General features: G+C 48.2%; 1 protein-coding gene across 1 annotated transcript; it reads left to right on the top strand.

The window, feature by feature from the left end:
* The first annotated feature begins 2,881 nt into the window (after positions 1-2,881).
* LOC117652035 lies at positions 2,882-13,006 on the top strand. Its single transcript, XM_034396668.1, has 5 exons — positions 2,882-2,896; positions 4,109-4,256; positions 6,475-6,606; positions 12,649-12,863; positions 12,974-13,006. Exons 1-5 carry the CDS (start codon positions 2,882-2,884, stop codon positions 13,004-13,006), a joined length of 543 nt encoding a protein of 180 aa, XP_034252559.1.
* The last annotated feature ends 88 nt before the right edge of the window (positions 13,007-13,094 follow it).

The following is a 13,094-nucleotide window of genomic DNA, read 5'->3' as shown; positions in this document are numbered from 1 at the left end:
CACGGTTTACCAACCGTCCTCAGAGAGTAGAGGCAAGCCCTCCGCCGGACTTCCCTCAAATGATCGCCGCAGCAGTGGCCCCCACTGCACAGTGGGCCAGAAGACCGGTGGAGGCGGCCAAAATCCCGGACGCGTTTTGAGCTTCTGAGTCGCTTATGGGACTCGAACCGAACGTGTGACTCCATCAATAGACTCTTCGTTCGGAGAGCAATCCATTTGTGGGGTCATACGTTCGGTTCGAGTCCCATTCAGCGACTCAGGAGGTCAAAACGCGCCTAGAGTTTTGGCCACCTCCACCGGTCTTCTGGCCCACTGTGCACTGAGAATAAAAGAGTCACCACTTTCGCCCTTTCGTTGAGTGACGCACGCATCGTCGCGCAACTTTGGTTGAGGAGCCAGCGGTGACTAAATTTTGGGCAGTCAGAGTCACTGCATAATTTTGGAAAACGTCGTCGGTCACGCCGTGAGGAAGGTCCCCGATGACGTCGTTTCGGAGCCACCACGATGGACCGCACGTGGTGTTGAGGCCTGCGGGTCTGACCAGAGACTGGGTCTGACGGCGCCCAACACCGAAGTCCGGTTTGTGCTACGTGCAGTGCTTCCAGAGATACGAGGACATACCACGAGGCCGCCGTCCGGGCACAGGAGGAAGTGGTGATGGTTTCGAAGCCAAAGGAGCTCTGGCCACGAACCTCCTTGGTGGCCGGGACTTTTGACTTCTGGGTTGGGTTGAGAGGGTGTTGGCCCCCAAAGGACGTCATTGGGGATTTCACGGCGAGGCCGACTATCCAGATTTGTGCGACGTTCCGCCTGACATCAAATTTCGGGGATTAATTTATCGTCACGCAAAATTGAGCAACAAAGTCGCATCACCCATTTGGAGGTTCATGATGGTGACTCATTCATTCTCAGTGCATTTGAGTGATTGAGACGAGCAGTTTGTCCCTTGCTCCCTCGCACCCTTGTGGAAAGCCCTATGAGTGCGACAGAGACAGAGCGACGAAACGACTCCTCCGAACCGCTCGGCACATGCACCCGCACCCAGCGCCGCGGCAGATGCATCACTGGTAAAACTATAGCGCAACCGAGTCAATCGTTCGCTTGAAGACTTTACGCTTGAAATCAAGCATAGACTACTAACTCCCCTGTGCATCGTGACAGAGAAAAATCTGGGCGGATGAGCCTGTTTCGCTTGATTTCCAGCGTAAACTGATAATGATTGAAAACAGAGGGTAATGCTACACTCTAAATGTCTTACAATGAAATTTGACCTAAGTTATTTGTATGTTACAGTGAATTCGGCGCAAGCATAATACGAAGCAATATTCCTTCGTAATACGAATCTTTTCAGCTTCTTCATTGTAAGATACAAAGAAAAACCTTCGTAATACGAAGAAAAACCACCTTCGTATTATGCTTGCGCCATTTCCTTCGTATTATGGGAAATTTCTTCGTAAGAAATTTAGAGTGTACGCTTAAGTTTTATAAGTGATCGAAGGTTCATGCTGACGCGACGAGAGATGGATGCCTCATGACAACACCACTTGAGGTGCATAGAGCAAAAAGCAGTGGGCACATCGGGTGGGGTTTACCTTGGCTGCTACGCAGGGGCGGATCGTTTTCGGTCAAGAAGGAATGCCGCGTGCTGCGCTGAACCAAATGCACATCATATCGGAGCGGAAGTCACCTGGACTCGTGCTGTTCCAAAGGCACCGCGTAGCACTGAAGCACACAAGCAGCCCTTCGGTGCATCGGTGGCTGGCCGGCAGCCCATGGGTCGCTCGAACGCGAACGCGGATGCGCGGGGGAAGAGTGGCGAACGACGATGCTGTAGGCTGTAGTATACACACCTTACGACCCGAGAATGAAGTAGAGGATGGTAATGCCTAACGACTAGTACATCATTGGTGCGGTTCGCAAGGAGACTGAGGGCGTGCCCCTGGCTACCCTTGACCCCTGCGGACATTGCCCTGGCCCAACCACCGTGGCGCACTGCATGGCCGCCACCAGGTTCTACGGTGACGTCCTGGCGGTTACCGCCCCACGGACAGGGCTGCCCTTGACCTCTGCGAACGTTCCCCAAAGCCAAGCCACCGTGGCGCACTGCATGACCGCCACCAGGTAGTACGGTGTCGCCCTGGCGGGGCCGTCCTTGACGTGCCCCGAGCCCAGCCGCCGCCGTGGCGCACTGCGAGACCGCTACCAGTACGGTGTCACCCTGGCGGGGCTGTCCTTGACGTGCCCCGAGCCCAGCCACCGTGGCGCACTGCAAGACCGCCACCAGGTAGTACGGTGTCACCCCGGCGGGGCTGTCCTTGACGTGCCCCGAGCCCAGCCACCGTGGCGCACTGCAAGACCGCCACCAGGTAGTACGGTGTCACCCTGGCGGGGCTGTCCTTGACGTGCCCCGAGCCCAGCCGCCGTGGCGCACTGCAAGACCGCCACCAGGTAGTACGGTGTCGCCCTGGCGGGGCTGTCCTTGAAGTGCCCCGAGCCCAGCCACCGTGGCGCACTGCAAGACCGCCACCAGGTAGTGCGGTGTCGCCCTGGCGGGGCTGTCCTTGACGTGCCCCGAGCCCAGCCGCTGTGGCGCACTGCTAGACCGCCCCCCAGTTGCACCGCCACTGGCGGGGCTGCTCTTTGACCTCCGCGGACTGCTGCCGGTGACAGTGGCATGGCGAGGGCGGCCGCGGACTTCTCTTCTCTCGAAAGCGCGCGCCCGGGCCACCGCAGACTGCAGCATAGGCCCAGCGGTGAACGAAGTCTAGGTGACGGGCTGCTTTGCATGTGGCGTTGGTGGGTGCCACGCGCTAGTGAGGCTTACTACACTGGCGGCAACCCCATGCCGTCGGGGTGTCTGTGCAACCATTTTAGACTCTAGATGAATAGGAACGAGGTGAGCGTTCCTCCGTGGTTCCATGCTTGTCGACGCGTACTGGTTGCACGTTGCGGTTCACGATGAGGGCCTTCTCTAGCGCGGCCAGGTTCAACAACTCTCCCGTGTTCCGGGGGGTGCGCTCGTGGCGCTCGCCGCCGTCCTTACCGCTTGGTGCACTCGGGCGGAACAGGAATCAGCCCGGTGGGTAGGCAACCCATCGAGCCGCGCGCTGCGGGCGGCAGCTTGCGGCGATACCCCCTGCCGCCAGACACACTCAGAACTTGGGGACGGTCCCCGACGCGTTCGGGGAGTGTGTTCGGGTAAGGGGCATTACGGGGCAAAAATATAATTAAATCGAAATTAAATTGAAAAGAAATAGAAATTAAATAGAAATTAAATTAAAATAAAAATAAGGCGAGAGAGACGCTTGCATTAGCAGGACTTGCCTTTGGAAATAAAAATTAAATAGAAATTAAATATAAATTAAATAGAAATTAAGAAGAAATTCCCCTCAAACGCACTTGCTCTTTTAGAGCAAGCTCTCAGAAAGCAAGTTCGTTTTTTGTGACAAAAGCAAGTTCGTTTCAGGGAGAGTTTGTGGCGACTCTACTTTTGTCCCTAAATTTATTTTTACCGAAATAACTGGTACTTTTTTTGCAGTTTAATTGTAGTTTACTACACTTCAACTGTAGTTGAACTACACTTTACCCGCAATTATACAATACATTACAGTCATTTAAAGTATGAAAAAAATTATTTAAAAATTAAGTTTAACATTACAAAAAATCTATATTTTTCCAATATAGTTTAAACTGCAGATCCTTCCACCCGGGTTCCGACCAACCGTTCCGGAGATATTCCACTTCAAAGTTAGGCATTTTTTTCGGCCTAAAATTTGTGTGATTTTGCTGGGCTTTTCATTTGGGGCATTGGGCGGTGAGTTCCAGTGACGCTGGCCTTTCGGTGCTGGCTGTTGTTCCCTAACGTGCCCTTTTAGCGCCTGCCAGGCAGGCCAAGCCGTACAGCAACACATGCGTGTCCGACTGGTGGCCTATCTCGCCCCTGACGCAAGCCGCGCAACCGCAACCGCCGCAAACAAAGGCACTCCGCGCTCCGTTCGCTGGCCTAACCGCTTCGCCCTCCTAGAGTCCCACTCTAGGACTCTACGCCCTCGCAGTTTCCACTCCCCTCTAGTCCTTTGGCACCCAATGACTCCCCCTCACCCCTCAGTGGTACACAGGTAGTGGCACTGTTGCTGTCTTCATTTCACTTGGCCATCTGAAGGCTTTTGCTGGAAGTCTGGGCATGAGCAGAAAGAGCAAAATAGACTTTCGGAACAGTTCTGTGCGCAATGGGTTCCAGTCGGAATCTTTTGAGGGTTTGCCTGCTTAAACACAGCCTGCAAGGACATGAAGATAACGAGTTATTACAGCCATAAACAAACAACAAATAATGCAAACCTAACCTATGAAACTTACTTTTAGCAGCAGTGCCCTCCTTCCTCGAGCTCTTTTTTTTTTTTTCAGGAACAGGCTGAATACCCGCTCTCTGAATCTCATTCAGCAGTCTTGCTGATTTAGTGTTATCTAAAACGACGCAGTTGAAAGGAAATTTAGTACTAAACTCATGAACAAGCGCACCGGGCCGGACGGGTGAAAACTTACCGTGGTCGAGCATCCGTGCGGTTCTCTGGTCCACACGAACAACATATCGACGTAGCAAGTTGTCGTACGGCGAATAATCTATCAGGTCCATCGCTGGTCAATTATCATGTAGATTAATGTAATGATCTGATAACACGGTTCGGGTCACCTCACTCTTTAGGATCTTCAGGCGGGCTACCTTCGCTTCGCTTTCGCGGGAAAATATCGGACGGTTCGTTTGTCTTTTGTTGGAGAGTCTTCGGTGAAAATACGGCAGATGGCGCTAGTGTGTGCTATCCCTTGGCTACCCTTGGCCGCCCCCCACTCCAAGTCGGATGCCGAGTCGGATACTCAATCGGATATCAAGTTGGATGTCGACTCGGAGCTCCTTAACTGAATACAACTCTGTTCACTCTCAGCCGTTTACTGACTATTTCTCATTAGCATACGTATTTCTGTAAGCAACCATAATACTTAGTATTTAGTTCTTAAATACTTAAAAATTTCTTTGTAATTTACGAAGAAAACGGCAATATTACTAATTACTGTACTGATATTTATCAGTACAGTAATTAGTAATTGCTACGTAATACTGACAAAAAATACGAAGTATTATGGTTGCTTACAGAAATGCTTATGCTAATGAGAAATACACGGTAAAAGCGGTTCCTGGTTTTCCCAGGAACACCCTGGAAATCGCCTATGTCTTCGCCATAGGGCTCCTGGGAAAACCAGGTACCGTTTTTGCCGTGTAGTGAGTAAACGGCTGAGAGTGTTGCTTTCCGACAGCGTGCGGCCCGGACCGCGTTGGGGAGGCCTGCGCGCTGCGCTGCTCGGAGACGCGGGCCAACGCCGGCAAGGGCTGCGGCGGGGTGCGGTTCTGAGCGGGGGACGAGTGCACGTGCGCCGCGGGGCTGCACGGGCCGCTCTGCGACCAGGGTGAGTGTCTGTGGCCGAACCGCAGTGGGCCAGAAGACCGGCGCCGGCGGCCTAAATTCCAGACGCGTTTTGAGCTCCACAGTGTTGTTGAACTCGGACCGAACGTGTGACCCCCACCAATGGATTCCTCGTGCGGAGAGCAATCCATTGGTGGCGTCACACGTTCGGCTTTTAGCGACTCCGGAGCTCAAAACGCGTCGGGGATTTTGACCGTCTTCTGGGCCACTGCGCGACGCGGCTGCACTGTTAGCACTGCAGGTCTGCATTGGCTGGCAGTCTGGCCTTCGGGCCGCGGGAACCTTGGAGCGACGCTGAGAGACTAGGGAAGGGCAACTCATATATTACTTCGTACGCGGTGGCTATATTACCCGTATATTACCTGTATATTACCATATATTACTTCCATATTACCACAATTTCGCCTCTATAATACCCTTACATTACTATATATTACTTTGTATCACTTTATATTACACATATATTACCTATATTACTGGTAATATACTCCGTACACGGCCAAGGGAAGTTGCCGACCCCTCGCTGAGAGAGCACCTCAACTTATTTGAAGTTAACTTCTGCAAATATATCATTGAAATTTAAAAGGTGAGACATGTGACCAATTGTCGGTGACATAAAAAGAATGACCGGAAAGGGGCTTTTAACAAATGTTTAACTGATAAAGACCCATACTTAAATGCATGACCAAAAAAGGTCCAGACATTAGCGAGACTTGGCTCTCGTTTAGCTTGCAAATCAACCTTTGACACAAAGATTTTGATTATTTTTCGGTCATACATCGAAGTAAGACCCTTTCTATGACATAATTTTGAGTATCATCCCTAAAAAGGGTCAAAAGCCTCACCTTTATGTTTTAGTGATAAGGGCTGGAATTTCCTAGACACCTCGGTGGCATTGGTAAGAATACTGCAAACTCGCCAAGCACGCACTAAATGGAGTCAACCGCAAGGCACGCCCTGTTACTTGAGCCATTTTACTAAAGTTTTTTTTTGTCAGTGTGCCAGGGCGGCTGGTACGGCGCGGGCTGCGCGCTGCGGTGCGGCCAGTGCGTGGGCGGCTGCGACCCCTACACCGGCGAGTGCCTGCAGGGCTGCCTGCCGGGCTTCGTCGGCGCCTCCTGCCAGCAAGGTGAATCTTGGCGTTAGCACGCACTCTTTCCCCGCCCCTGCCCAGAGAGCCCTTCAGTTACCCTGCAGTTGGAGAGCATCATCCCTGTAAATCTAAAGGTGCACACTGCCAATCCAAGTGTGAGACAGTCTCACACTATTTCGTGCGAACCACTGTGTCTCACGCTTCCAAGCGTGAGCCACGTTTGTCCCACGCTTGCAAGTGTGGGACACCGTTTGTCTAACACTTCTGTGAGACACGGTTTGTCCCACACTTGCTGCCTGTGGTTCACGTTGGTTTAATTCCACGGAACACATGACGAGCCGTGTCTCACACTTGTAAGTGTGAGACAAACGGTGTCTCACACTTGCAAGCGTGGGACATACGTGGCTCACGCTTGTAAGCGTAAGACACAGTGGTTCGCACTAAATAGTGTGAGACTGTCTCACACTTGGATTGGCAGTGTGATAGTACCTTTTTCGACGATACAATTGGGTATCGCCAACAACACTACAAATCCAAAGGTCAGACTTCTCGCCACTCCAGAGGCAAGACATAAAAGTCTCGCCAAGCTTTGGTCAGATCTAAAAGTCTCGCCAAAATTTGGTCAGACATAAAAGTCTTGCCACAAAACGGTCAGACACAAAAGTCTCACCACAAAATGGCGAGACTTTTGTGTCTGACCGTTTTGTGGCGAGACTTTTTTGTCTGACCAACCAAATTTTGGCGAGACTTTCAGGTCAGACCGAAACTTGGCGAGACTTTAATGTCTCGCCATATTTTGGTGGGAAGTCTTTCCATCCAATTTGCAGTGAAACAGCCTGAACGAAAAGTCCTGCCCGCAAACGGTGATACACAAAAGTATCGCCAAAATTGTCGATGTTCTCCATACGATCTTACAATATTCTCCGTAGTACGTTACAGCGTTCCTCGTATTATGTCCCAATGAGCGGATGCCCGACGATTTAAGTTGCCAAGGATAGGAACTGACGGAGACATACATGTGAATATTAGACTGATTTATTGAAGACTGGCCAAGACTTGAACAGGAATACAAAAGACAAACGATACTTCACATAATGAGTTGTTAAACACAGACTTAAGACTATCTGCAGTACATACACAATATTCTCGGGGGACACAATGTTTAACTTTACTAATTCACAAAATACAAAAATATCAAAATACAATGAACGTAACTAATTACATCACACTAGAGAACAGCGAGACAACTGATTGATATGAGGTTCGCGAATTACACCTTGAACATTTATGGCGTACCTCGTACCAGCAAAATATCTTACTACAATACCTTCCACAACTTGATGTTACTTGGAAAGTTTAACTAACACTTATTCTCCATCCCTGAATGGAAGAGACTTCAGCTCAGGATTAGAACTAGGTATTAAGGATCAAAATGGAGAGAAGAAATGTAAAGCAAAATGTGGTAAAATCAGTAGAAAATACTAGCATTAGAGGCAAAGATTTGCGTTACAGGTAAACACCACTAAAATACTCTCAGCGTACACTCTTCAAAACATCTGGGTGTATGGTGTAGGTTCCGGGCTTGTTGCCACAGGCAGTGAACCACCAATGACTGGAAACTTTTCTCTGCCGTACAGTGAAGAGTGTCTCTCGTAATAGGGAGGACAGCTTGTTGCAATAATCATCTTTCAATTGCTCTTTATCGGTGACTACACTAAAGGTTCCCTTCGCACTCACTAGTTCAACCTAAAATGACACACACAGTAGTAGATGCACACACATATCAATAATTGAAGAAAGACATAAATTCATAGCAATTACCTGTTTCACATTAGAAGGTATTTCCTTTAGTTGCAAGTATTGTTTCTCTGGTTCAGCCTTAGAACCGTTAAATACATTGGAGAGATCCAGCATAAATTGTTTATACATAGGACTATCTGTAGAAATGAGACAATGTTCTCTCAAAATACAGATTGATAGATAAGATATACAAGACAAACAAACTGAACTCAAAATAATAGCTACCATATTTCGGAAGCATTAAGCACACATCACATGAGCACCATTTATCACCAGAGGGACTTCTTGAACGAGTTTTCTTAGGAAACCTCTCCTCATCATCCAGTTCCTGGCTCACTTTCTGCTCTACAAATCGAAGAGCGCACATACCACCCTGTTGACCACCGTGACCACGGGATTGATGACCACCTCGCAACCTCACTGAATTTACTTGGTGAGCCAGCTGTTTCATGTAAATCCGGATACGGTCATCATTTATGGCGATTCTTTTGCACTACTCGTACGTAAGTTGAGGGTCCAGCAACTTAACCTTGGTATCAGCGTAGCGGATGCTAGAGATCAGACGTGTTTTCATCACCATGTTGTAAGCTTCTCCGAAAGTGCAATTTCGAGCCAGCATTTGGATGGCTTTGACATACTCGAAAACTGACTCAGAAGTGGGATGCGTCCGTGGAAGACAACTCGGTTGCTTTCCTGATGGCTGGGATTCTCAAAAACTTCCTTGATGAGGTCGGACAAATGACCTGGAGAACTCTCGCGGGAAGTGTGGAGCACACGCTGCAGAGACTACTTCAACCGCACCATTTCCAATGTTGGACAGGAACAGCGCACGACGCCGGTTGTGTTGCGGCAAGACACGGTTCTGAGCATTTACCGGTTCAAGCGGCACACCATTAGCGGCGCAAGAATCACTCAATTGTCCCAACCACATGTCGAACTTGTGGTTGTTTGGATCGTATACTTTTCCAACGGATTGGATTGGATTCAGTATTATTGCCGGCTGGGCCATCTTCCTTCTTCATCGATGACACTTAGACACAATACTTCGGTGACTTCGTTCACAGACTCGTCGCCAATATTATGTCCCAATGAGCGGATGCTCGACGATTAAAGATGCCAAGATCCCCGACATAGACTGATACTCCCAGCTGTTTGATAATTGTTCCAACACTGTTAAAAAATGGTTGTGCAGAAACAATCAGATGAGTGAAAATTTAGTCGTTCCAAAACATAGAATTTCATCATGAACCAAAGCGAAACAAATGTCGTTGATTCAAGTAAGCGACAATTTTTCGTTGAAGAACAATATTCTTGTCATCACCCTTAACGATACAATTTGTGTGGGAACAACATCTTTTGCAATTATCTGCTCAATTAAAGCATATTATGAATATTCATCTATTTTGTTCGCTCAGTCGTAATGAAATTACTATTGATAAAAAAAGAATCATGCCAAATAAATTTAGCGACAAAAGTAGTTCTCCATGATGAGTACTTGTTGCAGACATAACAAAATCTTTTTCGACTTACAATGCTTGTGCTTGACTAACAACGTTTGTTGTTGGTAAACGACTTGTTTTTGAAGGTGGACTGTTGATGTGTTATTTCAAGTTAGTCGTTGTGAAATTATCCTTTAGTTCCTGTACGACTATGGTTTAACAAGCTATTCGTTCCTCAACAAATGTTGTCGTAAAAAAAGTTAGCGATAAATGTGTCGCTAAGTTACTACAAAATTTTTGTCAGTGAATCTTGGCTGTCACATCTTTAGTCATCATGATTTTAACTCTTTCTCCTGGCAAAAGGACTTGAGTGGTTGGTTTGAAAGCGTTGGCTTGAGATCTTGGAGAAAGCACCGTTAACTTGTGTCGTGGCACAGACTCTCTAAACTATTGGTCTGTAACATCTAGTCTTCTTGATACCTTCTAGTTCTGATCTTTTAGAGTCATTTCAGGAAGGGCACGAAAGACACCGTTTGACTTCAGGAGCCCAACTGAACTGATTTATTCAAAGTAGACAAAAAATACACACATCACTGCGAATGACCAACAGACACAAATCGACAAAAGACGACTACGAATACCAACTTCCGAAATACACAATACCCTTCGGGTGCATAACAATTGAACAACTTGAATTTACTTCAACAGTACTAGTTCCAAAATTATTTTTAACTACTAGGATTTAGCATTCAAAATTATTTTAACTAAGTTACTAGAAATTAACATTTTGATTATTACAACATCACAATTGAGATCAATTGGTTTTCATCTTAAGAATTACAAAGCAAGTTCTGACTAGGAACAATTAAAATCTTTTACAACAGAACATCTTCTAAACAACAAAACTTTACCTCAACAAGTCTTTACTTCCAAACACTTCTGATGCATAATTTCAAGATTTAATCTTGGTGCAGGTGTTCCTTTATTGGAACGGCTTGAGCGACGTTCCTCAGTTGGGCCTATGGGCTGACGTGAAGGACCCTCTTGACTTCTTGGCTGCGTCTATGTGTTCACTGAAGGTCTTGTAGTCGGGTCTGGAACCGTCTCATTGGGTACACTTGCTGATAATTGGTTCAAATTAGATAATGATGGTGTCAGGCGCGGATCCAATTCTGAAAAGTAGGCAACAAGTCGCACTTCGCCCCTGTAGGTAGGCAACTTTGCGACCCCCCCCCCCCCCCCCGTCTCTGGATCTGCCTTAGATGGTGTACCTTCTCGATCCACGATATAGACTGATACTCCCAGCTGTTTCATAATAGTTCCGATCTTGGCTGTCACATCTTTAGACATCTTGATTTTAACTCTTTCAACTGGCAAAAAGACTTGAGTGATCTTAAGAGAGCTGTTTGATAATAGTGTCAATCTTGGCTGTCACGTCACATCTTTAGACATCTTGATTTTTAACTCTTTCTCCTGGCAAAAAGACTTGAGAGATCATAAGCGTTGGCTTGAGATCTTGGTGAGAGCAACGTTAACTTGTGTCGTGGCACAGTCTGCCTAAACTATTGGTCTGTTACATCTAGTCTTCTTGATACCTTCTGGTTCTGATCTTTTAGAGTAATCAGGAAGGGCACGAAAGACACAGTTTGACTTCAGGAACCCAAATGAACTGATTTATTCAAAGTAGACAAAAGAACACACACATCGCTGCGAATAACCAACAGACACAAATCGACAAAAGACGACTACGAATCCCAACTTCTGAAATACACACTACTTACTAAGTACACACTGTACCAAAAATTTCCTGTCAATGCCGTTAATTTATTACCAATGTTTGCTGTTATGCAATTCACGGCGTGTGCTGTGAACTAGTTCACGGCGTTCACTGTGATCTAGGTCACCACTGTGATCTAGGTCACAGTGTTCACTGTGATCTAGGTCACAGTGTTCACTGTGATCTAGGTCACAGTGTTCACTGTGATCTAGGTCACAGTGTTCACTGTGATCTAGGTCACAGTGTTTACTGTGATCTAGGTCCGAGGGGGCAAAAACTCGGGATTTTCGTGTACACATGATTCGGAAAACGCAATGATTGCGCATGGTTTTAATTGATTTCATGGCTGATTTTGCCTTATTTCGCGACGCACCAGGGTGATGTTGAGCGTGATTGCGTGTGATTGTGTTCGGAAAGAAATGATTTCGGACTGATTTGGCCTCGTTTCGTGTGATTCTGCCTAATTTCGGTCGATTTTAGTGATTTTGGCTGATTTCGGATTGCTTGATTTCGCGTGATTCTCAATGATTCGCGTGTGATTTCGGGGGCCGTGTACACATGATTGCGCGAGTTTTTGCCCCCTCGTCTAGGTCACAGTGTTCACTGTGATCTAGGTCACAGTGTTCACTGTGATCTGGCTACAGTAAACGCCGTGAATTGGAGCCTGATTTGCAGTACTTCGGTGCTCAGCGGCGTCAAACTCAGTGTTTACTGTGGACCAAATCACAATGAACACCGCGAACAAGATCACAGTGAATCGCGTGAGCAGAGCACATAAAACGCTGTGAATTGACCTACAGTGAAAACTGGTAATAAATTAACGGCATTGACAGGACATTTTTTTTTACCGTGCACACTTACAAACGCCAAAGTCCAGCATGGAGTTTTAAGGCACCAAGCATGCATTTGTTAGTGTGTACTTGCCAAGCATGCGTTTGCAAGTGTGTATTTGACCAAGTATGCGTTTGTAAGAGTGCACTTGCGAGCATGCATTTGTATAAGTGTGTAAGTAGACAGTTAAGTTTGCAGTGTGCTCGTGGCGTTCGAACTCCCTTGCCGCAGAGCTGGTGCACCTGGTGTCGGCGCCCAACGTGTCGTCCGTGACGGCGCACTCCGTGTCGGGCTGGGTGCGCCTGGAGGGCAACACGGCGGGCGGCGGCGAGGCGCGCCACCTGGCGCTGCAGTACCGCGTCCCCGGCGGCCCCTGGACGGCCGGGCCCGTGCTGCCGCCGTCCTCCGCGGCCTTCTCGCTGGACGGGCTGCCGGCCGACGCCGTGGTGGACGTGAGGGCGCTGCTGCTGGACGCCTCGCTGCAGGCCTTCCCCGGCGTGCCGCAGGCGCGCGTGCGCACTGGTAAGCCTGGTGAGAAGCCGACGACCTTGTTCAGCTCGCACCAATATGTCTCATGCTGCCACTTTAGCCTGACGCCTGCAAGTGTGAGCCACGGCTTGTCAAACATTCGCCGCCTATGGATCCCTGCGTGTCATGCCGCGGGTGCCATGCGTGCA

The sequence above is a fragment of the Thrips palmi genome, unplaced genomic scaffold, assembly GCF_012932325.1.
Source record: "Thrips palmi isolate BJ-2018 unplaced genomic scaffold, TpBJ-2018v1 HiC_scaffold_6, whole genome shotgun sequence".
NCBI lineage: Eukaryota > Metazoa > Arthropoda > Insecta > Thysanoptera > Thripidae > Thrips > Thrips palmi.
Note: the sequence above shows the minus strand (reverse complement) of the source record. Positions and strands in the feature narration are given on the sequence as shown.

Coding starts and splice junctions, on each gene's coding strand:
- LOC117652035 (XM_034396668.1), top strand. Junction 4,257..6,474: donor CCAGTCGGAATCTTTTGAGG/GTTTGCCTGCTT, acceptor TTTTTTTGTCAG/TGTGCCAGGGCGGCTGGTAC. Junction 6,607..12,648: donor CGGCGCCTCCTGCCAGCAAG/GTGAATCTTGGC, acceptor CCCTTGCCGCAG/AGCTGGTGCACCTGGTGTCG.